Below are 26,530 nucleotides of genomic sequence, written 5' to 3'. Positions count from 1 at the left end.
AGTACTTTTTTTTTTTTTTAAATTTAGGTCTCTTTGTATATTTTAAATCTTCCCTGTACTCCAGATTGTCCTGTTCGGGCAAATCACATAATTGTTGGCAGCTCCAAGGCTGCATCCTCCTCAGACCTGGACATGCCACCTCCACTGACCCCATTATTAAAATAAGGGTCAAAATTATTATTTTACTAGTTAAAAAGGCCCATTTCTGGAGCAAATGAAACGGGTGCTAGCAAGGTTTTCCTCCCCAACACCCGCCCCTTCCCTCTCTCCCTACCCACCCGTTCGTCATTCTGAAGCCACTGACGCCGTTGCTCCGCACCTGGTGAACGCACCTTCATCACATTCTTGTTTCTGAAGCCACTGACACCATTGCTTCGCCCTCGACGTCATCACGTTTGATGCGAGGGCAGGGCCCAGAGACTTGGTGCTTTTAGTGGCTTCACCACCACAAACCCTTCATGAAGGAAGTGACGTCAGTGGCCTCAGAACGTTGAGGGTGAGTTTTATTATATAGGATAAACCAGATTCTACACTTTCATGGGATTTTATTTTCCTTGGTCACAGAGGGGAAAAAAAAAACTAGAACAGTCCTCTTTGAAAAGTTGGAAAGCAAAACTTGGGTTAACAATTTTGACAGCTGATACAGGATGAATCCATCTTGAGTTTCCAAAGCTATTTTCATGGTTTGAGTGGTCAAGCCTTATTGTACTTTTAGGGAAACCAGGGTTCAAAATTGATTCTGATAATCCCTGCATTTTTAACATCCATCTCTCACACACAGTGACAAAGGTTTATCATCTCAGCTGTGATGCCGCTGAAGGTTGTTGCGTTTTTCAAAATATGGATGGTTAATAACTGTCAGCTTGCAGCTCTGTGCCATGACAGGGATAGTGAAGAAGGGAAACAGAGGATCAGCTGCTGTAGTTATTTGTATACAGAATTTTATTAACAGGTCCCTTGAACCAAAAATTATTTTGTAAATGTTGCACCTCTCAACTAGAACAAATACTATGTTTATGTACCTGATTTACCTCGCTGTTTACAAAGCCGTGCATTAGTGCACTGGCAGCTACTAGCACAGCTTTGTAAACAGGGGGACAGCTTATATAAAATGTCACAAAAATGTATACATTTGACAAAATTATACAACCCTGATTAGCTTGCTATATTCTCCTGTCACTTTCTCCAATGTAATTGGGTAATTATCTGTCAGAGCTAGCTCCTTATTCTTCTAGTTCCTATCCCATTTGACACCAAGAGAAAAGCAGGTTTGCTTACACAACAATGAACAATAAGATATAGCTATCAAACAGTAAGATTTACAGATTAAAATATGATCACCAGTCAAGGATGACCCTGGTCCTCTTTTAGGTCCTTAAAAAATAATGCATAGACTATTGTTTACAGTATACAGAACTAATATAGCCCCTATTGATTGAACTTTTTTGCACCAGATCCCCTCCTCTGACGTCAGGCCTCAACATTCAAATTCCTAGCAAAGGATTTAATTTACTTGCTTTGTATTATATACACCCTCTTTTTCATTTCAGAAGATAATTTAGTCTTTCTCCCTAAAATATCTCTCTTCAAAGGCTCTGTTTGTTGATGAGGTCTTTCAGCTGGGGCAGCTGGCTGTCTTTCAGTGCCTGTCGAATAGCATGGAAGAAGCCAAAGTAGTGCTGGAAGTTATGAATCATAAGTAGAATTTCAGCCAACAGTTCATTCGACGTAAGTAGGTGATGGATGTAAGCACGGGTATGGTTGCGGCAGGAGTAGCAATGGCAGCCCTGGATCAGGGGCCTGAAATCATCTTGGTACCTTCAGAAAAGCAGAAAACTTCAAGGTGAATCTCTGTTAAGTGGGCAGAGAACAGCAGGTTCATCACATATGCACCAGGGCAAACAACAAACCTCAAATTGTGCTTTTCCTCAACATGCCCAATATGCTTTAGATTTAGTGCACTTTTGAAAGCACACCCTATGAAAGCTTAGCTAAATGCACTCTTAAGTGGATCAAGCAGGTGTGGCCTCCCTCCCATGTGGAGCCTGTAAAGACAATGAATCAATGCTTGTGCCAGTCAACCTAACCAGCGGGTACCCGAGCTACGCCTAAAATGTCAATTGACAGCTTCATGGTAAATTGTACTTTTATAGATGTCTTGTTAGTTCCCTTGATATACAGTTATGTGTCCTAATCTCTATACCATGCCTCCTCAGTTTGATTCCGCTCCTTTGGGGCTTCCAGCTCAACCAAAACCTACTCTAAAAAGGCTAAGACATCATGAGCCTTTGTTTTCAGCTAAATGCCTTTATTTCTCATTTTATTCACCCTTCATTTAGCTGTCAATAAAGCAAGTGTCTTCCAGCTAAGAAAGAAAAAAAAAAAAAAAAAAAAAAAAGAGTCGCTTCCTCCAAAACCCAGCACTGTGTGCTCTTCAGACAGGAGTCACCATTTTGTGACAACAGGAAGCCCCACCTCCTTCCCAGAGGCTGTATAAGCACTGGCTCTGCAGTGGTCACAGCTCCAGCTGGTCTGAAAAACAGGATCCAGGTCTCTTACATTTGCTGCTATTAGTCAATTAGTCAGCCCAACTCTTACCCACTAACCCCCAAATTCTAAAAATGGCACCCAAAGTTAGGTGTGCAATTATAGAATAGCACCAATTATGTGCATATCATAATTAACTAATTGGCATTAAACTAGCTAATTGGTAATATCAATAATTGGTGTTAACAAGCACTAATTTGCCATTGCATATGTTAACATACTTATGCCCCAATTCCACATACAGCATATCTAAAATTTCTGACATGCTAATGTAAATGGGGTGAAGGGGAATAGGCCTGTCAGGAGTGTTCTAACTATTCTTGCACACTTTTTAAAGAACGGTTGCATTTAGGTGCCACAGACGTGGCGCATACATGGTCATGCCTGGCATACATGGTCATGCCTAAAATTTGACATGTAGCTTGTATTCTTTAACAGATATGGCGTGAAACTCTGCAGTTATAGAATACTAGTTTAGCGCCAAGTTTTTTTGGCACCTAACTTTTAGCAACCTTTATTGAATTTACCCCTAACTGCAGGTTATAAACAGTTTTCTTTGTAGAATATAAATAAAATTAAGTATTCACTTGAGACAAATTTAAGTATGCTCTGGAAAACAAAGCAGGACTTGTGGACACTGCCGGTTGGGCGCCTATACGCACTGCCACTGGACTTTTGGGCACTCAAATGAAGGTGTCTAAGTCCTCCCCCATACCCCTGCACTGACCGGGATTTGAGAGAGGAGAAAACAGGCAGCTTCTTCCCTCAAAGGTACTGCCTGGGGAGGCTATGATCTCCCTTGTAGAAGCAGTCCTCAGAGTAGAAGGAAGATCATAGCTGCCCCAGGCAGTGCCTGTGAGGGATGACGCTGCTATTTCGTCCTCTCTCACGGGCATCACCTGGGACAGCTAAGACCTCCCTTATGTTCCGAGGGCCACTCCACCCGCAGGACTATGTCTCTGTTGGCCCAAACAGCCCCCGGCTCAGATCATGGTCCTTGTAGGGGAGGAGGCAGAGGACTTTTTACACACTGGCCATTTGGGTGCCCAAAAGTCTGGCACCAATACAGCAGAACCCAAAAGTCATAGGCACCAAAACAGAATCACCCAAAGTCATGTTCCCTAGAAAAAGAGCAAGACAAAAAGCATATTAGCTCTAATTATCATTTTGATGATCTAGTTGCTCATCACACAGAATTAAAAATTTCGGAACACACAAATTCTGGGTGACCTTGGCCAAAGTCTCTTTGTGCTAGTTTATCATTGGCTAATTACTACATGACAATGGGATTGCTGGATCTGCAAGTTGCTGTTTAAAGATGTTATCACTGTGAAAAAATTAAAAGGGATTAAATATAGGCAACTACATAGAAGGGGGTCACTGAGGACACACAGGGCTATTGTAACAGTGCAGAATACAAAACTAAAGGTTGAGAGACCCTGTGGTATAAAAATGCTTTTAACTGCCTCAATTAGGTTTGCCTATAGCAATTAGTTATTACTTATGAATATATTTTAATTAAAATAAAATTCTCTCCTTCTAAATCTTCCAATGTATTTCGCTGCTTGCTTCCCAGCCTCCCATCCATCATGTCCTCTCTTCCCCGATTCTAATTTTTTTTACACCCTCCTCTCCCACCCTTCTAAATGAACAGTTCTCAACCCATTTCTCAGACATACGTTACCAGTCAAGTTTTTAGAATACCCACAATGAATGTGCACAAGATAGATCTGCATACAATGGAGGCAGTGCATGCAAATTTATATTTATCGTAGGTATCCTGAACCCCTGCTCTATTCCTTTCTTCGGTGACAATAACTGGATAATAGGTCTTTATTTCCTGTAATCTGAAAAGTTATATTTAGTCTAGTTACTGACTTGACTCACCTTTTTATTCCTGTAAGAAAGCCATGGCTAAACATGTACAGAGCTAACCCTTCCAGTAAATGCAGCACTGCTATAATCACAAATTATGGGGGAGGAGAGAGATTAGCCCCTCCCCTCCCAACCAGTTAATTTGGCTGGTCCTTATTTTGCAATGTCCTAAAGTCTACTTCTAGTTTTGTAAAATTAACCTCTCATTTTCAGTAATGATTATATCATTCAACATATAATATGTAAGTTTAATCTAGCAAAAACTACCTTTTTGTGCTCAAAGATATCTCAAATGCAGTCATTTGTAGTCTGTCCTGATCTGGCTCTTCATTATCATCTGGGCTCTCTCCATTTTTCTCTGGCTCCGGGATCTCACTGGGGTCCAAAACTGTAAAAAGACAACTGTTTTATGAATCATTTTCATTTGCTGACCAGGAGGCAGACAGAATAATGTACTCAATAAATCAATAGTGCTTGTCTGCTATGATGTTCTGCCAGCTATTTGGGTTTAGAAAAAAAATCAATCAAAAATAATTTTTTTAAACCACAGTTCTAAAGCCAGAAATTCTCAGACCACTGCTCCAACCACTAGACTACTCCACTCTCTGAGCATAAGCTGTGCCTTGCTGGGACAGACCAAAGGTCCATCAAGCTCAGCACCCTGACTCTGACAGTGGCCAACCATATCACAAATACCTAACAGGATCCCAAAGAGTAGACCCATTGTTTCTTGCACTCCCAGAAATAAGCGGTAGCTTTCACAATTCTACCTGGATAACAGTGGTCCAGGCCAAACTCCTTTTAACCCTGCTATACAAGATGCCTTGACCACAATCTTCTGCCAAAAAATACCACAGCTTGATTGAAGTAAGCATTTTTTACTCATTACATAATTTGCTTTAAATTTATTTGTTAGTTTCATGAAGTGTCTCCTATTCTTTGTACTGTTTAAAAACAAAAAAGCACACAATCACTTTCTGTTCACCTGTTCTACTCCATTCATATGTTTGTGACCTTCTCCTTTCCTTTTGTCACCAAGGCCTTGCATACTACTTGAATTCTACTGCTATTTTAGCTTAAACCGCTTGTCTACTTCTGTCATCCACTACACTCAACAAAAAGCTTTTTCTGACACTCCTCTTGAGCCTCTCCATCTTTCGCCAGCCTCATGTGATGACCCTTTGTCCTTGAGAGTATTATAGTAACTCAGGGAAGCCTCTGCACTCTGCTGTCTGATCTTTTCAATGCTTTCTTAAAGTCAGAAAACTTCACAGAGGACTGGAGACAGGCAAATGTGGTGAAAAAAAATAATGGAAATCACTGTTAAACAGAGGATAGTGCAGTTTCTGGAATCCAGTGGATTAAAGAACCAGAGCTAGCTCTTGTCAGAAGAATCTGATAAAATGTCTTAGACTGGATGACCAGCCAGTTGGATTAAGAGAGCATGCTAGACATAGGTGTAATTTCCCTGCTTACTTTGGGGGAAGGGGTGGAATGGTAAGGAAGTTATACTGGCAGTGGAAGAAAGGGGACCAATTCAGCATTAGCACCTGCAACATTTAGGGGGCACTGCCTGCCCCCTCCCCCCCACACACACACCCTTACCCCAAACTACACTTATTACTACTCCTACTACTACTTAACATTTCTAAAGCACTACTAGGGTTACGCAGCGCTGTACAATTTACATAGAGGGACAGTCCCTGCTCAAAGACACTTATGGTGATAGATGTGGTATACTTGCACTTCACCAAGGCCTTCTGACATATTTCCAAATTGGAGATATATAAATAAACAGAGAACCCATAGTAGGGGATTTGAAAGTATCTCACTATCCCTCACTAGGAGGTGAAACAGGGTAACAGTAAATGGAATTCACTCTGAGGAAGCGGGTGATATTAGCGGAATGCCATAGGGATTAGTCCTTGGTCTAGTTCTTTTTCTACATTTTCGTGATCAGCATTGCAGAAGGGCTATTGGGAACAGTTTAGCATTTTTGTGGACAATGCTAAAATCTCCAACAAGATACACACCCTGATTAGAAGGGAATCTAGCTAAGTTAGAGCTTGGCAGTTATGATTTAATGCTAAAAAAGTAGGGTTGTGCACTGAGCTGCAAAACCCAAGGGGTGACGTTTTTCTATGCACAATACAAGATAATCTTAAGGTAGAGACCAAATAGGTAGATACACTGCAACAAAAACTGGAAAGATGCTTGGGTGCATATGGAGAGCAACAGCAAGAAAATGAGATAATAGTGTCTCTTCATTAGTCTCCGAGACCTTATTTGGAGTACAGTGCACAACACTGGAAACCACATCTTCAAAAAGATATAAACCAGGTGAAAATCAGTCCAGAGCAGAGGTATCTGAACTTCGGCGGTAGGGGGGGCCAGAGCCAGAGTGAGGGGGCACATTATAGCCCCCCTCCCGCCGCCGCCATTGCCGACCCCCCCCCCCCCCCCCCCCGGCCACCACTGCCTACCTTTGCTGGCGGGGGACCCCAACCCCCACCAGCCGAGGTCCGCTTCCTCCTGCCGCTGCCTTTAAAAATAAAAATATTCCTTCAGCTGGTGGGGGACCCCAACCCCCGCCAGCCGAGGTCTTTCTTCTTCGTCCTCCGTGCTGTTCAAAGCTGTTGAATCCAGTTTCGGAGTCTGACGTCGCTGCACGTTGTACGTGCAGGACGTCAGACTCACAGAAACAGAGTCTTTGAGTCTGACGTCCTGCATGTACAACATGTAGCGACGTCAGACTCCGAAACTGGATTCAGCAGCTTTGAACAGCACAGAGGACGAAGAAGAACTTGAAAGACCTCGGCTCGGCTGGCGGGGGTTGGGGTCCCCCGCCAGCTGAAGGAATATTTTTAAAGGCAGTGGCAGGAGGAAGCGGACCTCGGCGGGGGAGGGTTGACGGCGGGAGGGGGGTCCAGGGCGAAATCTGCAGGGGCCCAAGCCCCCGTGGCCCCAAGCAGATACACCCCTGGTCCAAATGCAGGGGTAGTGGAACACCTTTTGGTTTGGGGGGGGAAGGGGCAAGTTCCACCCCCAACCCCACCTCAATTTGTCTTCCCCCACCTTCACACTCCCATTCCCCTCAGACCTCAAAAATTCCCCACTAGCTCACTCTTTTCTCGCTACTACTCCTCCTCCCTCAAGGCCCAGCTTCCCCTTCCTTATGCTCTCCCCTATCCAGTTACATCCAATATCCAGCATTCCCTGTGTGTCTTCCTAATTACCTATCCCCATGTCCTGTATCGCCCCTCTTTGCTACCTACCCCTTCCCCCCATCTCTTCCTACATAAGTAATGCCATACTGGGAAAAGACCAAAGGCCCATCAAGCCCAGCATCCTGTCCCCAACAGCAGTCAATCCAGGTCAAGGGCACCTGGCAGCTTCCCAAACGTACAAACATTCTATACGTTATTCCCGAAATTGTGGATTTTTCCAAGTCCATTTAGTAGCAGTCTATGGACTTGTCCTTTAGGAAACCGTCCAAACCCTTTTAAAACTCTGTCAAGCTAACCGCCTTCACCACATTCTCCGGCAACGAATTCCTGAGTTTAATTACGCGTTGGGTGAAGAAACATTTTCTCCTATTTGTTTTAAATGTACTACACTGTAGTTTCATCGCATGCCCCCTAGTCCTAGTATTTTTGGAAAGCGTGAACAGACGCTTCACATCCACCTGTTCCACTCCACTCATTATTTTATATACCTCTATCATGTCTCCCCTCAGCCGTCTCTTCTCCAAGCTGAAAAGCCCTAGCCTCCTTAGTCTTTCTTCATAGGGAAGTCGTCCCATCCCCTCCCCCCATGTGATCCAACATCTCCCCTCTCCTCCTGCCCCTGTCACCCATCATCACCCCACTCTCATGTGGTCCTTCATTATCTCTCTCCTCTTCCTCCCTCCAGCTCCAGAGTCTGATCTGTGTGGTCTAGCACCAGATTCTTCCCTGCCACAGTTCCTCCTGTTCTTTTACCTTTAACAGGAAGCACACAGAACACACAACACGTGATAATGCTGGTAGCAAAGCACAATCTAAAAAGTAATATGCACGGCCAGGCCCACTGCAGGAACATCTTCCAGCCCTGAGAGATTTGTTGTGTATAACCGAAAGTTGGTTATTTGATTCTGATGTTATTTGCTAAACAATGTCATCTGTCTGATTTTGTATGGGAAGCTACTTGTCTTGCTGGGAAAACAAAGGACTTTTGATTATTTATCATATAAGATTAGAATTATTTAAGCACTATCTATATCACAGTTCCATGTTTTGGAATGTCTTTTATTGTAGAGTTCTCATTTGAATATTTGTTTAGCTTCTTACTCCCTGGCTTGTTATCTGGAAATGCTTCTATTTTTGTGATTTGTTGTTATCTGTCTGTACTGTTTTATCATCTACAGCTGAAATAAAGCCTCAGCATCCATGCCTTCACCCTTACAGAAACACTTACTGGGTAGAAAGGACTTCAACAGGGTCAAATCTCTTCATTGGCATAAAAACTTTCATACAAAACATTGTTAAAACTCCACAGAGCATTCAATTTCAATGGATCCACCCAAAATTGTGACAAACACAAGAAAAAAGCAAACACTTAGCTTTTATCTTAACTGAAGATTCAAAAGTGTATCTATAAGTCAATCAGTGTGGCCAGAGTTTCACTATGATCAGCTGTCTGAGAACAACAATCTAAAAAATAAAAGTGTATGAATATAATAACCTAAGGTGAGCAAAAAAATATATATAATATACGTGAAAACCAAAAGATACAGAGACAGACAATTGAAAACAATATAGCTAGAAAACACAAAAGTACTTGCCAGTTCATTAAAGCACAGACCATCTTCGTGCCACTGAGATCCTTCAAACATGGCCGCTGAGACATTTCCTTAAAAACCTAACTTCAGGACATCACTTCCGATCTCACATGAGAAAGTTTTACTCACTCAAAAAAATGTTAGAAAAAGGAAAAAGATTTCCTGAATTTTTCTAGTGACCATCCACCTGCTTTGAAAAAAAGCCTTCCTTTCTCTTACTTTTTTAGATTCCGGGGAATCTGTACTGAGACAGAGTTTAAGTATCAATCAAAAGTTGTAAAATCTCATTTGGGACATAGAGATTATCCCAAACAAGTGATACATAAGGCATATATATGTGCGAGATTCCTTAATCGGGATTTGCTTTTTCAGAAGAATTGCAAACAAGATTCTGAGAAATGTGTGACTTGTGTTGTGAAATATACACCTGGTATTGGTAAAATTTTAAGGATTCTCAAAAACATTGGAGTATTCTTTCTAATACTCCAGCTTTTTCTGATATGCAACTTAGGTTCACTTTCAGTAGAAATTCCAACTTGAAAGAATTGGTTAGTCCATCAGATATTTTGAGAACAAGGCATTTGAAGTGTTCTCAATGTCAGATTTGTTCTATCACACTTGAATAGGACACTAGTTTTATACATCCTGTTACTGGAAAGAAGTATTTTTTGAAATATAATACTACTTGTCGACTATGTGAGCTATTTGATCATCTGCCCCTATGTGAAGGCCTATGTGGGCGAGACCATGTGGCCTTTACGTGTACGTTTGACAGAACATAAGAGCTGCCTTAAAAGACAAAGGAGAGAGGCCCCTATCTAATATAATAATTTGCTACTTGAACGTTTGAATGTGTCTCACTGGGATCGAAACCACCTGCTGACGTCACTGGCCAGCACTAGAACCCTGCTTGCCTGACGTCAGGAGGTGGTTACGATCAGTGAGAGACGCGGGAAGCGCGCAACCGGCAAAAAGAGATTTTCTCCGCCCAAAAAAGTTTTACCTCCTGCTCCGCAGGACCCCCCTCCCCCCTTCTGTCATTTCAGGACCCCCCTTCACCCACTCTGTCGTTTCAGGACCCCCCTCCCCTTCGTAACAGCCAGCTAGTTAAAAGTTTTCACCTCCTGCACACAAGGACGCCGCTTCAGACAGCCTTTCTTTCGCTTCTGTTTCAGCTGTTCCTGTGGTCCCGCCCTCATTTCCTGTTTGCGGAAGGGCGGGACTACAGGAACAGCTGAAACAGAAGTGAAAGAAAAGGCTGTCTGAAGCGGCGTCCCTGCGTGTAGGAGGTAAAAACTTTTAAACAGCCGGCTGTTACGAAGGGGAGGGGAGTCCTGAAACGGTAGAGTGGGGGGGGGGGGGGCCCTGAAATGACAGAAGGGGGGAGGGGGGGTCCTGCATGCAGGAGGTAAAAACTTAAACAGCCGGATGTTACGAAGGGGAGGGGGTCCTGAAACGGCAGAGTGGGGGGGGGGGGGGGTCCTGCGTGCAGCAGGAGGTAAAAACTTTTAAACAGCCGGCTGTGACGAAGGGGAGGGGCAGGGGGGATGGGCAGAGGGGGGAAGGGGGTCCTGAAACGGCAGAGTGGGTGAAGGGGGGTCCTGAAACGATAGAAGGGGGGAGGGGGTCCTGCGTGCAGGAGGTAAAAGCTTTTAAACAATAGCCGGCTCTTACGAGGGGGAGGGCCAGAGAGGGGGGTCCTGAAACGAGACTGGGGAGGGGATTCCTGGAACTCCACTGGAAGGGGAGGGGCGGGTCCTGGAACTGGAAGGGGGACCTGGAACTCATGCAGGGGGAAAGGGGGGAAGAAGGTGGGTTCTGCAAACATACTCTCACACTCGCTCACACACACTGTATCTGTGTGAAACACACTCTCTCACAGACACACTCGCACCCAGTCTCACTCTCTGTCACACAAACACACTCGCACAGTCACTCTCTCTCACACAGTCACTCTCACACACACACTATCTCAAACATACACACTCCGAGGAAAAACTTGCTAGGGCCCGTTTCATTTCATACAGAAACGGGCCTTTTTTTTTACTAGTTGTAGAATATTGTTTAGAACATGGACACAATTTTTCATCATTGCAAGTTTGTGTTATTGACCATGTAACATAGTAACATAGTAGATGACGGCAGAAAAAAGACCTGCATGGTCCATCCAGTCTGCCCAACAAGATAACTCATATTTGCTACTTTTTGTGTATACCCTACTTTGATTTGTACCTGTGCTTTTCAGGGCACAGACTGTATAAGTCTGCCCAGCACTATCCCCACCTCCCAACCACCGGCTCTGGCAAAGACCGTATAAGTCTGCCCAGCACTATCCCCGCCTCCCAACCACCAGCCCCGCCTCCTGATCTTGACTAAGCTCCTGAGGATCCATTCCTTCGGCACAGGATTCCTTTATGCTTATCCCACGCATGTTTGAATTCTGTTACCGTTTTCATTTCCACCACCTCCCGCGGGAGGGCATTCCAAGCATCCACTACTCTCTCCGTGAAAAAATACTTCCTGACATTTTTCTTGAGTCTGCCCCCCTTCAATCTCATTTCATGTCCTCTCGTTCTACCATCTTCCCATCTCCGGAAAAGGTTAGTTTGCGGATTAATACCTTTCAAATATTTGAACGTCTGTATCATATCACCCGTTTCTCCATTCCTCCAGAGTATACATGTTTAGTTCAGCAAGTCTCTCCTCATACGTCTTGTAACGCAAATCCCATACCATTCTCGTAGCTTTTCTTTGCACCGCTTCGATTCTTTTTACATCCTTAACAAGATACGGCCTCCAAAACTGAACACAATACTCCAGGTGGGGCCTCACCAACGACTTATACAGGGGCATCAACACTTCCTTTCTTCTGCTGATCACACCTCTCTCTATACAGCCTAGCAACCTTCTCGCTACGGCCACCGCCTTGTCACACTGTTTCGTCGCCTTCAAATCCTCAGATACTATCACCCCAAGATCCCTCTCTCCGCCCGTACCTATCAGACTCTCCCCGCCTAACACATACGTCTCGCATGGATTTCTATTCCCTAAGTGCATCACTTTGCATTTCTTCGCATTGAATTTTAATTGCCAAACCTTAGACCATTCTTCTAGCTTCCTGAGATCCTTTTTCATGTTTTCCACTCCCTCCCGGGTGTCCACTCTGTTACAGATCTTAGTATCATCCGCAAATAGGCAAACTTTACCTTCTAACCCTTCGGCAATGTCACTCACAAATATATTGAACAGAATCGGCCCCAGCACCGATCCCTGAGGCACTCCACTACTCACCTTTCCTTCCTCCGAGCGAATTCCATTCACCACCACCCTCTGGCGTCTGTCCGTCAACCAGTTCACCACTTCAGGTCCTATCTTCAGCTCCTCCTGTTTATTTAAGAGCCTCCTGTGGGGAACCGTGTCAAAAGCTTTGCTGAAATCTACCAGAGAGATTTCATGATTGATTAAAGTTGCTACTACAAAGGGAGCAATATTGGATCTTTACTTTAAAAGCTGAAGAATCGGATAGTTTGAATCTTAAGATGGACTGGAAAAACATTTTTTTAAAGTTTGGCTAATCTTTTTCTGTGCTGTAAGATCTGAGGGTTTTTGTCTCCCGACTTGTGTGGTTTTTTTGCCCTGTTTTTTTATCCAGTATTTTGGCTGTCTTTTTCCTTTTTCTAACATTTTTTTTGAGCGAGTAAAACTTTCTCATGTGAGATCGGAAGTGACATCCTGAGTTAGGTTTTTAAGGAAATGCCTCTGCGGCCATATTTGAAGGATCTCAATGGCATGAAGATGGTCTGTGCTTTAATGAACTGGCAAGTACTTTTGCATTTTCTAACTATATTGTTTTTAATTGTCTATCTCTGCATCTTTTGGTTTTCACATATATTATATTTATTTTTTTGCTCACCTTAGGTTGTTATATTCATACATTTTTATCTTTTAGATTGGTTATTCACACTTTGATACAGCTGATTATAGCAAAACTCTGGCCACAGTCAGTTTGATTGATTTATAGATACACTTTTGAATCTTCAGTTAAGATAAAAGTGTTTGCTTTTTTCTTATGTTTGTCACATTTTTGGGTGGACCCATTGAAATTGAATACTCTGTGGAGTTTTAACAATGTTTTGTATGAAAGTTTTTATGCCAATGAAGAGATTTGACCCTGTTGAAGTCCTTTCTACCCAGTGTTTCCATAAGGGTGGTGGCGCGGGTGCTGAGCCTTTTTCCCTTTCACACTGTTTTGTACTCCACAGGGAGATTATATATATATATATATACAGTGGTGGAAATAAGTATTTGATCCCTTGCTGATTTTGTAAGTTTGCCCACTGACAAAGACATGAGCAGCCCATAATTGAAGGGTAGGTTATTGGTAACAGTGAGAGATAGCACATCACAAATTAAATCCGGAAAATCACATTGTGGAAAGTATATGAATTTATTTGCATTCTGCAGAGGGAAATAAGTATTTAATCCCTCTGGCAAACAAGACCTAATACTTGGTGGCAAAACCCTTGTTGGCAAGCACAGCGGTCAGACGTCTTCTGTAGTTGATGATGAGGTTTGCACACATGTCAGGAGGAATTTTGGTCCACTCCTCTTTGCAGATCATCTCTAAATCATTAAGAGTTCTGGGCTGTCGCTTGGCAACTCGCAGCTTCAGCTCCCTCCATAAGTTTTCAATGGGATTAAGGTCTGGTGACTGGCTAGGCCACTCCATGACCCTAATGTGCTTCTTCCTGAGCCACTCCTTTGTTGCCTTGGCTGTATGTTTTGGGTCATTGTCGTGCTGGAAGACCCAGCCACGACCCATTTTTAAGGCCCTGGCGGAGGGAAGGAGGTTGTCACTCAGAATTGTACGGTACATGGCCCCATCCATTCTCCCATTGATGCGGTGAAGTAGTCCTGTGCCCTTAGCAGAGAAACACCCCCAAAACATAACATTTCCACCTCCATGCTTGACAGTGGGGACGGTGTTCTTTGGGTCATAGGCAGCATTTCTCTTCCTCCAAACACGGCGAGTTGAGTTCATGCCAAAGAGCTCAATTTTTGTCTCATCTGACCACAGCACCTTCTCCCAATCACTCTCGGCATCATCCAGGTGTTCACTGGCAAACTTCAGACGGGCCGTCATATGTGCCTTCCGGAGCAGGGGGACCTTGCGGGCACTGCAGGATTGCAATCCGTTATGTCGTAATGTGTTACCAATGGTTTTCGTGGTGACAGTGGTCCCAGCTGCCTTGAGATCATTGACAAGTTCCCCCCTTGTAGTTGTAGGCTGATTTCTAACCTTCCTCATGATCAAGGATACCCCACGAGGTGAGATTTTGCGTGGAGCCCCAGATCTTTGTCGATTGACAGTCATTTTGTACTTCTTCCATTTTCTTACTATGGCACCAACAGTTGTCTCCTTCTCGCCCAGCGTCTTACTGATGGTTTTGTAGCCCATTCCAGCCTTGTGCAGGTGTATGATCTTGTCCCTGACATCCTTAGACAGCTCCTTGCTCTTGGCCATTTTGTAGAGGTTAGAGTCTGACTGATTCACTGAGTCTGTGGACAGGTGTCTTTCATACAGGTGACCATTGCCGACAGCTGTCTGTCATGCAGGTAACGAGTTGATTTGGAGCATCTACCTGGTCTGTAGGGGCCAGATCTCTTACTGGTTGGTGGGGGATCAAATACTTATTTCCCTCTGCAGAATGCAAATAAATTCATATACTTTCCACAATGTGATTTTCCGGATTTAATTTGTGATGTGCTATCTCTCACTGTTACCAATAACCTACCCTTCAATTATGGGCTGCTCATGTCTTTGTCAGTGGGCAAACTTACAAAATCAGCAAGGGATCAAATACTTATTTCCACCACTGTATATATATAGTTTAAACACTACCTTTCATACTATATGAGAGAGGTATCTATTGTGACTTGTATATATATGCTTTCATCTTCTTTATTACTGAACAATTTAGATTGACACATCTTGCTAGGCACTATTCTATAAAGATGTGCACATACATTTTTTAGTACGCAACTGAAAAGGGGGTGCGGCCATGGAAGGGGCATGGGCAGGTCAGGGGCGTTCACTAAAGATGCATGCAGTATTACAGAATTCGGGAGATCCAAGCCTAATTTAGGCATGAGGATCTACACAAGGTTTCAGTTGGTGTAAACCAGTGTTTCCCAAGACCAGTCTTAAAAAAGCTCTGTCGGGCTGGGACTGTCTCTTCATGTTCAAGTGTACAGCGCTGCGTACGTCTAGTAGCGCTATAGAAATGATAAGCAGTAGTAGTAGTAGTAGAGTACCCCTTGCAAGTCAGGTTTTCAGGATATCCACAATGAATATGCATGAACTTGATTTGCACACTGCCTCCATTATATACAAATCTCTTTCATGCATATCCACTGTGGACAAGGGGTACTCCAGGAGTGGACTTGGGAAACACTGGTGTAAATGATCCCGATGCTATATTCTATTCTATAAATGCGCCCAACTCGAGGCCCCCAACTCAGAGCACCATTTATAGAATAGCGCTCATACATTAAGTAGCACTACAGTAGTAGTAGTAAAAAATGCCCCTTCTGTTACTATTTTCTCACCCCTTCCCAGTTTGCTGTGTATCCTCAAGTCAATTTTTGTGCCTTTTCTGCATTGATTCCAAAAATAACACAAATGTACATATTTGATTTAACTGAAAAAGGTACCCAGCAATAGTACTTGTAGCATGATAAATATCAATATTTTGTACCCTAAAAGAACCCCTAACTGAAAAATAAACACCTAAAAGTACAATTTATAAACACCAAATAATAGTGCATGTCAGACACCATTGTGCAGGTCCTCCTTTGAACTGCCTCTACTTCAGCTACAGAATGACACAGGAACAAAGTTTGTCCCGATCCTCGTGGGCCCTGTCTCCATCCCTGCTCCGTTCCCGCAGGCCCCATCTCCATCTCTGCCCCGTCCCTGTAAGCTTTGTTCTCATCTGCAAAAGCCTCGAACACTTATGATTTTATATTTAAATCTTTTTATTAAGAATATTCTATACAACTGTTTATAAATCACAAATAGAAAACAACAACAAGCAACCATAACAACCCCCCCCCCCTTTTACCTTGCCAACCCCAACAATAGATGACTTCTAATACCCCAAGGAACCACAATCCACCCTGTCAAAATGTCCAGGGGTACAAAAAATACAACCCACTCTGAATAACCTAGCTGAGGATACATATGCCCTACAAGGCACTGTTATGATTTTTTAATCTGTGGATGAATAATAAGTTATCAACAATCTCAGGATTTAGTCAAGTTCTCCTGTCTTCCACGATCCTTCTTACAAAAAAAAAAAAAATGAACATCGTCTGCATCACTTGAATAACTGTCCAATTCATTAACAGCCTTCAAAGTAGAGAATGATATGAAGACAAAGTTTGCCCCCACCCCCGTGTCATTCTCTATGTGAAACTAAACTATTTTTGTGCAACAACTAGCTTTTGAATAGCTTGCCGAGAGATTTATATATTTTCAGATAATAAGTCTCTGGAAAAAAAAAAAAAGTAAAGCCTGATTGTTTGATCAGGCATTTATTTGGTGGTTAATTTTTGTAGTCCTTCTGATCTGGTATTTATTAAAATGCTTGAATCAATATCCTTTAATAGTTTATATACCATGGGATTCCTACCTTGTGAACAGGGAAATATATTTTGATAAAATTTTTAAAATAGTTATTTACTTGTCTCCGATTACACTGAAAGAGTTTTTTTTTTTTTTTTTGGGGGGGGGGGGGGGGGGTTCATGGGATTTTGCTTCACTGTAAGATAAATTAATTTTAAAGTAGATGACATTTAAATTATGTTAGTGGAATTTACCTAATTCTATTTATTTGGACATGCGTTTTGTTTTATTATTTAATTTTGAAAGTGGATTACAATTTGACTTTTTTTTTCTTTAATGTACCACTGTACATTTTATGTGTGTTTATGTATGGTCCTGATTTAGCAGTGTGTGTGTGTGTATATATATATATATATATATATATATATATATATCTAATATAATAAAACGCTCCCTCAACGTTCTGAGGACAACGTTCTGAAGTCACTCAGACTCTCTCTCAGAACGGTTCGTAAGTTCGTGGTGGTGAAGCCACTGACGAAGACTCGCTGCCCCGCCCTCGCGTCAAACGTCATGACGTCGAGGGCGGAAAAAAAAAACAGCAGCGAAGCGTCAGGGAAGGAGGCGGCGCTCCCGACCTCTAGCCTTCCTTTCGCTGTGTTCCGCCTTCTTCTGACGTCAAGGATGACGTCAAAAGAAGGCGGAACAGAGCGAAGGGAAAGCTAGACGTCGGGAGCGCCGCCTCCTTCCCTGACGCTTCGCTGCCGGAACCCGCCACGGAGGTAAATTTAAAATGAAGAAAAAAAACAAAAACGGATGTTGGGGGGAGAGAAGAGGGTGGCCAGTAGTAGTAGTAGTAAGGGCAGGGGAGAAACGATAGCATGGATGCGAAGGGGGGGGGGGGGGGGGGGAAGAGGGCGGCCCAGGCTGGAACATGGGAGAGAGAGGAGCATGGATGCGAGGTGGGGTCATGGAAGGGAGAGAGGGGACTTGCTGGAAAAGGATAAATGGAGGGGGCAGGGGACAGAAGAGCATGGATGTGCATGCATTGGGAGGGCAGGGCTCAGGGAGAGAGGGGAATTGCTGGAAAGGGATGAATGGAGGGGGCAGGGGACAGAGGAGCATGGATGGCCATGGATTGGGAGGGCAGGACTCAGGGAGAGGGGAATTGCTGGATAGGGATGAATGGAGGGGACAGATGGGCATGGATGGATAAGGATTGCAGGGCAGGCCTCAGGCAGAGAGGGAAAATGCTGGATAGGGAAAAATGGAGGGGCCAGGTGACAGAGGAGCATGGATGGGCATGGATTGGAAGGGCAGGACTCAGGGAGAGGGGAATTGCTGGATAGGGATGAATGGAGGGGACAGATGGGCATGGATGGATATGGATTGCAGGGCAGGCCTCAGGCAGAGAGGGGAAATGCTGGATAGGGAAAAATGGAGGGGCCAGGTGACAGAGGAGCATGGATGGCCATGGATTGGAAGGGCAGGACTCAGGGAGAGGGGAATTGCTGGATAGGGATGAATGGAGGGGACAGATGGGCATGGATGGATATGGATTGCAGGGCAGGCCTCAGGCAGAGAGGGGAAATGCTGGATAGGGAAAAATGGAGGGGCCAGGTGACAGAGGAGCATGGATGGGCATGGATTGGAACGACAGGACTCAGGGAGAGGGGAATTGCTGGATAGGGATGAATGGAGGGGACAGATGGGCATGGATGGATATGGATTGCAGGGCAGGCCTCAGGGAGAGAGCGCAATTGCTGGATAGGGAAAAATGGAGGGCCCAGGTGACAGAGGAGCATGGATGGCCATGGATTGGAAGGGCAGGACTCAGGGAGAGGGGAATTGCTGGATAGGGATGAATGGAGGGGACAGATGGGCATGGATGGATATGGATTGCAGGGCAGGCCTCAGGGAGAGAGCGCAATTGCTGGATAGGGAAAAATGGAGGGCCCAGGTGACAGAGGAGCATGGATGGGCATGGATTGGAAGGGCAGGACTCAGGGAGAGGGGAATTGCTGGATAGGGATGAATGGAGGGGACAGATGGGCATGGATGGATATGGATTGCAGGGCAGGCCTCAGGGAGAGAGCGCAATTGCTGGATAGGGAAAAATGGAGGGCCCAGGTGACAGAGGAGCATGGATGGCCATGGATTGGAAGGGCAGGACTCAGGGAGAGGGGAATTGCTGGATAGGGATGAATGGAGGGGACAGATGGGCATGGATGGATATGGATTGCAGGGCAGGCCTCAGGCAGAGAGGGGAAATGCTGGATAGGGAAAAATGGAGGGGCCAGGTGACAGAGGAGCATGGATGGGCATGGATTGGAAGGGCAGGACTCAGGGAGAGGGGAATTGCTGGATAGGGATGAATGGAGGGGACAGATGGGCATGGATGGATATGGATTGCAGGGCAGGCCTCAGGCAGAGAGGGGAAATGCTGGATAGGGATGAATGGAGGGGGCAGGTGACAGAGAAACATGGATAGCCATGGATTGGGAGGGCAGGGCTCAGGGAGAGAGGGGAATTGCTGGAAAAGGATGAATGGAGGGGGCAGGGGACAGATGGCCATGGATTGGGAGGCCACGGCTCACACTCTCTCTCTCATATACAATTTCTTTCTGACTCTCACTCTCACACACTCTGTCTCACACTGTATCACATTCACTCTCTATGTGCCACACAGTCACTCACACACTCGCTTGGTCTCATACACTCACTCTCACAGAGAATCTGTGTCTCACACACACTCTCTCTCTCGCCCACACACACACACTCTCTCTCACACTGTGTCTCACATACACACTTGCACACACTCTTATTCTCACACACACACTCTCTCACAAACACACTCACACCCAGACTCACTCTCTCTCTCACACACTCACACTTTCACTCTGACTCTCAAACAGTCACTCTCACATACACTCTCCCAAACATAAACACTCCGAGGAAAACCTTGCTAGCGCCCGTTTCATTTCAGTCAGAAACGGGCCTTTTTTTACTAGTATATATATAAAACTAGATTTGGATTGTAAAATGTCTGAAATTCTATACAAAGATTACCTGCTGTCTCTGGGTTCAGCTGGTAGTTATAGTTGAAGGACAGGGCACAGCCCCGTTCTGTTACTTGGTAAGGGAAGCAGCTCTCAAACAAATCCACACCTCTCTCCACGCATTCCAGGACTTCATCAGGTTTACCAACGCCATGTATAAGCCTACAGAAAAAAAAAGGGGGGGGGGCTTGAAAGTGAAAAACAAGGCATAGAGGACAGTCCTTTCCAAACAGGCTTCTGAAAATGTTTATAAACTGGCTAAGGAAAAATTAATCAGACAGCAGCATGTACCAATGTGGCAAACTCTCTCATTGCACAATTTATACAGGAGACAATAACCAATAGCAGTGACTGAATCTGCTTACCGTCTGGCTTCACATTTTATTAAATTATTTTCTTTATTAAACTTATTACCTACTCTCCTTTATAGAATATTAAATGTTAAATATGCACATATTTATTTATTTAAAGACATTTATATCCAGCATTAGCCCAAGTACAACTCAGGTTCAATGTGGCTTACATAACAATTAGAAAATCATGAACATGTTCAAAATATATTAACAGAAATTAGAATACATCATATAATGTTAAGAGCAGTAAAGCTTGAGTTAGGAGCAGATGTAATTAAATACTTAGGAGTCTGTTTACGAAGCAGCGCTAGTGGCCGTCCACGTGCCAGTGTTGACACTCAGAGTGAATGGGCCGTGTCGGCATTAGCACATGGACAGCTGCCAGCGCTGCCCAGCAAACCACAGCATTAGTGATTTAAACTATATAATTGAAATATGGAAGAAAAAGGTAAGGGCTAGGATTAGCTGGGATAGACAGGAGTAGTGGGAGGTGGGATGAGGTAAAAATAAATGCCATGAGTTCATTTGAGAAGAGTGCTTATTTCCTAAAAAGGCTAGACTGAAGAAGTGAGTTTTCAACAGACTTCAGAATAACAAATAATCATCAGTGCATTTGATGGTTTTAGGTAAGGAGTTCCAAATTTTAGTGCTTCGATATGAAAAGTTAGCAGTATAGATTGTTTTGTAGTTTACTTTCTTAAAATTCGGGAAATGTAGGATAAAATATTCTCTAGTATTTAGAAGCATTACATGAGGTAATTCAATGAGGTTGTTCATGTATATTGGGGCTGAACCGTACAAAATTTTGTGAATGAAGGTACATAGCTTGAATGATATTCTATCTTTTATTGGCAGCCAAAGCAAATCGTACAGAAGGGGGATTGCTTTGGCGTGAGCACTTATTCCAGCCGCAAAGCTGGCTTGTGTGTGCTTAGGGGCCAGTGATATGTTCATAACGTACAGTATTTTATAAGTTATAGATTCTAGCCATGTATACACCCACCTGTAAAATATGCGCTATATAAGATGCACGCATATTTACAAAATGTACAAAATATAAAGACAAAACTTATCTTATAAGTAGCAGTCTGTGGCAGTTGTGAAACGTCCCTAAGGGGACCCGTTTCACCAAATGGCTTCTTCAGGGGACTCAATGCTGCCTTGTTTCACAGGAACTGCTCAGTTGCTGTGGCTGAGTATCATAGGGTATTTCTTAGTACAAATAAAGCTGGGATAATAAAAAGAATATAACTGATAAGCTCTCTGCGATCCGTTTACTTTGTCTTAAATGGAAAGACTTCGCTTATGGGGAGAATTGCTTTGGTGAAGAGGATACTGTTATCCAAGCTTTTATATCTACAAATGATGGCCTTGTAGGTGCAGAGGAAAAGGAAGCTCTTTTATGAAGTGTTATTGGATCCTTTGTGTGGAGGAATCGTACACCTAAAACTGAATTTACCAAACTAACACTCAAAGATTGAGGGGCTTGCATCTACCTTATCTCCTAATGTAAAATGTAGCAGCTCTGATAAGGTAGGCACATGAAATCTATATGGCAGGTGCCACTTATGACCCTGACATTTTTTGGCAGGATTGGTACCACCATTACACACCTTTTAATGTGATACAAATGAGAGAAAGTGGCTATGCTTCTATTACTACTACTACTACTAATTACTTCTATAGCACTGCTAGATGTACGCAGCACTGTACACATTATATGCAAGTACTTTCCAGAGGGCTCACAATCTAAGATTTTGTACTTGGGGCAATGGAGGGTTAAATGACTTGCCCAAGGTCACAAGGAGCTGCAGTTGGAATAACTCAGGTAGACAGGGTCAAAGCCCGCTGAACTAACCATTAGGCCACTCCTCAACTCCAAAAAATAGGGGAGGTATTTTTTACAGGCCATACATAAAAGCCTGGTCTTGATGGCAGGTTAGCGTGTGTATGTGAAGGGTGGGGGGGAAGGACCCTCTCTGTTCATACAGTTGGTCGGCAACCCTAATTTTCTTCCTGGGATGAGATCTCCTATTTTTAGGGACTGGAAGAAGCGTTGATGTGAATTTTTAAGCCGTTTGATTTTACTTCTTATCATTAAAATCAATAATATTCAATATTTTTCTTTTCTCTTTGCTAGTTCTGTATATTAGTCATCAGAATGGTGATGGGTACAGGATACAATTATTGAAAATGTAGGGCCTGGGGATATTACCCCGTATATAGTTGTGATTTCTACTTTTATTACGTTGACCTGCATATTATCGAATGCATGTTCAGTGACATTACAGTATGTTTGTTTGATATGCATTATCTTTGGACATGGGATCTCATTGTTTATACTTTGCGTATTGAGGTGTCTGTTCTGGCTCTTAATAAAAATTATTTTTAAACCCCCCCCTATATTTCCACCAAATCTAATTCTTCTAGTAACTTCTGTCATACTCGGGATGAGTACTTCTTATATCTCAACTGTGCTTTTGATTTATCTAGTCCTAGGTCTAAAAACAATTATAGTCACCAATATAAACTTGGAATTTAAAACATGATGCTAATTTTACACTTAATATTGCAAAGAACTGAGGGGTTTCTTTTACGGGTGCATCCTCACTACCTTCCCAGACCTCAGAAAATAGTTTATTATCACACTCTTTGACAATATGTTTGCTATATTCAATAAATTTGCTTTAGTGAATATCTTGCTGTGTGAACATCTTTTGGTATCATTGTAATTCTTTAATCAATGCTATATCAGTTTTCGGCTTCTGCAATGCTTTTAAAACGTATGTATGCTACATGGACATGTTCAGTCCCCTAATATTTCAGGATGTTGCACTTAATACCATCTCTTATCCTTTTGCATAAATCACTCAACAGCATTATTTTTCTTTTTCCTCCTCTCAGCTCTCAGTATTATGTTAATCCTTTTACTCACAACCCTCAAAAGACCACATCCCGCCAGCCATTTTCTAAATGCAATAACACACTAATGGATTGCGATGTACTTCCCAGGCCACAAGTACAATCTCTTTACTGCATATCAGAAACAACCACAGCAAACATGACCTGTATAATTTTCTTTCCATCTCCCTTATTGAAAATATTTGCGAAATTGTAGTCAATTGTTAATCTTGTTATAATTATAGCAACAACAAAATAAAAGCTCAAATGAGCAAGGCTCAATGGGCAGCAGATGCCTGGAATGCCTAGTGGAAATAAAAACGGCATGCGACAAACATAGTGCCTCTAGTACTTGGGGCAGTGATGCAAATGTCTACCTAGGATCTTTGGCAAGGGACATCTGTGATGGGAGCTTGGTTCCAGCCTCCAGTATGGAGATAGACTGGGAGACCAGCATGCCAGGTTTGTACCAATGTTTATGTCATAGACCATGCAACCCATCAACCCCAGCTTTAATTCAGACCAGTTATCTGTTGGCAGCATCAGTATAGGGTAATGGGCAGATTGTGAGCTCCCAGGGGACAGATGGCTACAGAGTGCAATGGTGATGTAGGTGGCCAGTCTGCCCCATACTGTGATCCACAATACTGTTTCTGTGACCTGCTTTGTATTCCTATGTCTAGGTAACCGTAGCTACATTAGTGGATAATCTCTTTTGGTCATTTCACCTTCAAAAACTTCCCTTAATCCCCAGAGGGACACTGGCTGAGGTCATGGAAGTAGGGCATCTGGAAACGAGGCCCTTCCCAAGTTGAGTCAAGAGGTCAGGTATTGCCCTGCCAGGTCCTAGGGGCAGGACAGCTCCTTAATTGGTGAGCAGCTGGCCCAGGAATCTGTCAAAGAGACATGTGCTGCATGGCCACATTTCCCTGCATGTCTTTCTGACGTTTGCCTTGGCCATCTACTTGTCAACTGAGGGGCTGGCTTGGCCCCAGGACCTGGCAAGGCAATATCTGTCCTCAGGAGTCAGCTCGGGAACAGCCCCACTCCCAGATGCCCTACAGCCATGATCTGGGAGAAGGAAAGGGAGGCTACAGTCCTGTGTGGTCCTCCCACCCTTCCAACTAGGTATAAGGTCTAAGGAAACTGCTGCCCATGTCAAGTGCTGTGGTGGACAACCTTAGTTCCACATTTATCGCTGACTGTGGCAGGCCCATTTGCCATCACCTAATTTCTGCCTACTGGAGGCACAGCATGATTGCTTGGGGTGGGGCCTGGGATCTCGAGGAGGCTAGGGTGGAGTCCCACAGGGCCTTCTTCTGCTGTAGGGCCCATTAGATCCTTCTCTGTTAATGCAGCCCTCTGGTGGAGCACTTGACATTCAGGGGGAGCTGCTCTGATTGTGGACACCAAGGGCCCTTTGGACAATTCTCTTCCCATGTGTCACCCCTTCCCCCTAGTTCTGCAGTCTCCCCTTCCTAGGGCTTGGCTAGTAGTCTTTAAACCATAGCATTTTTTAGCCTTCCATTTCATGAAATTAACACTTTTTTTTTTTTTTCACAGACACAGATCTCTATATACAAACAACTGTAAACATTATATTTGGAACAATAAAAAAAAAGTAAAAACTATGTACACTGATCACTGTCCACTGCCCTCATTGGAGGTTGCCACCGGTCCTCATGGAGTATCCTGAGCTCTAAAAGTGAAAACAGTAAAGGGTGGGAAGTTGGCCATGGACACCAGAGACTGGAAAAAATGGACTTAAAAACAAACAACGTTTATTTAAAAATGGACTCCATTATTTAATTCATTAGGGATCAGGGTCTGTAACTCAAAAATAAGTCTTTGTTCATCCTGGAGGAGACGATTATCCAAGTTGCCTCCTCTCCATTTTTTGGTGAAAGTTTTAAAAACAAAGAATCGTAAATCTGTAACAGAATGGTTGGCTGTGTGCCAGTGATTAACCAGAGGTGCAGATTCCACCTTCCTCTTGATGCAACTTCTATGTTCAATGATCCTCTTTTTTATTGCTCTTATAGTTTTTCCGACACACAACAGGGGGCATGGACATAAGATGATGTAGATTACGGATGATGGAGGCAACTTGGATAATAGTTTCCTCCAGGAGGAACAGGGACTTATTTTTGAGTTACAGACCCTGATCCCTAATGGATTAAATAATGGAGTAGAGTGGCACCTCCCAGAACCCAGGGTCTATTTCTACTTTCTCCCACGCCCTCTCAGGGGCGATATGGTCCTGGACAGGCTGTTCTGGGGTGGGCTGGTTCTGGGCAGGCTCTTCAGCAGCAGGAGGGTTCCCTGTGAGTGTAAAAGGTTTACAATTGAGATCAATATGGCCTACATGGCTTGCATAGTAGTGCAGCTAGCTCTCAGAAGGCAGGGACAGAGACAACTGGGGGCAGTTGTTGTTATCTACTACTACTACTACTATTAAACATTTCTATAGCGCTACTAGACTTACGCAGCGCTGTACAAATTAACATGAAAAAACAGTCCCTGCTCAACAGAGCTTACAATCTAAATTGGACAGACGAACAGACAGCTAGGGGTGGGGAAATTGCAGTGGTAGAGGTGATAAGTGAGGGTGTTGAGTAAGAGAGTCATGGTTGGGAGTCGAAAGCAGTAGCAAAGAGGTGGGCTTTAAGCCTAGACTTGAAGACAGCCAGAGACTGAGCCTGACGTACTGGCTCAGGGAGTCTATTCCAGGCATAGGGAGCAGCGAGATAGAAAGAACGGAGCCGGGAGTTAGCAGTGGGGGAGAAGGGGGATGACAGGAGACATTTACCCAGTGAACGGAGTTCACGGGGAGGAGTGTAGGGAGAGATGAGAGCGGAAAGGTATCTGGGGGACATGTCCAATGTGTAGCACCAACAAGATGGCATAGCAGTTAACTGCAGAGGTCATGATACGGGAGCTATTTATCCCCCGAGAGGGTGGTCTGGCTATGGGCACACAGGATGGGTTCTGGCCCTGCTGAAGGGCCCTGGGTGAGCAGGTACTGGCTGGGAGGTAGTATGGCACTGCGCTGTTGCACGGATGCGGCCACTGTTACTGTTTTTCTCAGGGTTGTGGGTGTGTGCACATCCCCATGCCTATCAGGCTTATTTTCGAAAGAAAAGGACGCCCATCTTTCGACACAAATCGGAAGATGGGCGTCCTCACAGGGTCGCCCAAATCGGCATAATCGAAAGCTGATTTTGGGCGTCCCTAACTGCTTTCCATCGTGGGGACGACCAAAGTTCATGGGGGCGTGTCGGAGGCGTAGTGAAGGCGGGATTTGGGCGTGCCTAACACATGGGCGTCCTCGACCAATAATGGAAAGAAA

The 26,530-nt window shown here is 43.9% G+C and overlaps 1 protein-coding gene across 4 annotated transcripts in view; it reads right to left on the bottom strand.

The window, feature by feature from the left end:
- Window positions 1–521: 521 nt before the first annotated feature.
- QTRT2 (queuine tRNA-ribosyltransferase accessory subunit 2) overlaps window positions 522–26,530 on the bottom strand; it is an 85,435-nt gene continuing 59,426 nt past the window's right edge. For all 4 annotated transcript variants that reach the window (XM_030204951.1, XM_030204953.1, XM_030204952.1 and 1 more), the window contains exons 7-9: window positions 19,938–20,089; window positions 4,690–4,810; window positions 522–1,818 (exon numbers count right to left, since the gene is read on the bottom strand). In XM_030204951.1, the coding sequence (XP_030060811.1) occupies window positions 1,587–1,818; window positions 4,690–4,810; window positions 19,938–20,089 (505 nt within the window). In that variant the 3' untranslated portion in view covers window positions 522–1,586. The remainder of the gene's footprint in view (window positions 1,819–4,689; window positions 4,811–19,937; window positions 20,090–26,530) is intronic.

Source organism: Microcaecilia unicolor, chromosome 5 (assembly GCF_901765095.1).
Source record: "Microcaecilia unicolor chromosome 5, aMicUni1.1, whole genome shotgun sequence".
NCBI classification, from domain to species: Eukaryota; Metazoa; Chordata; class Amphibia; order Gymnophiona; family Siphonopidae; genus Microcaecilia; species Microcaecilia unicolor.
Note: the sequence above shows the minus strand (reverse complement) of the source record. Positions and strands in the feature narration are given on the sequence as shown.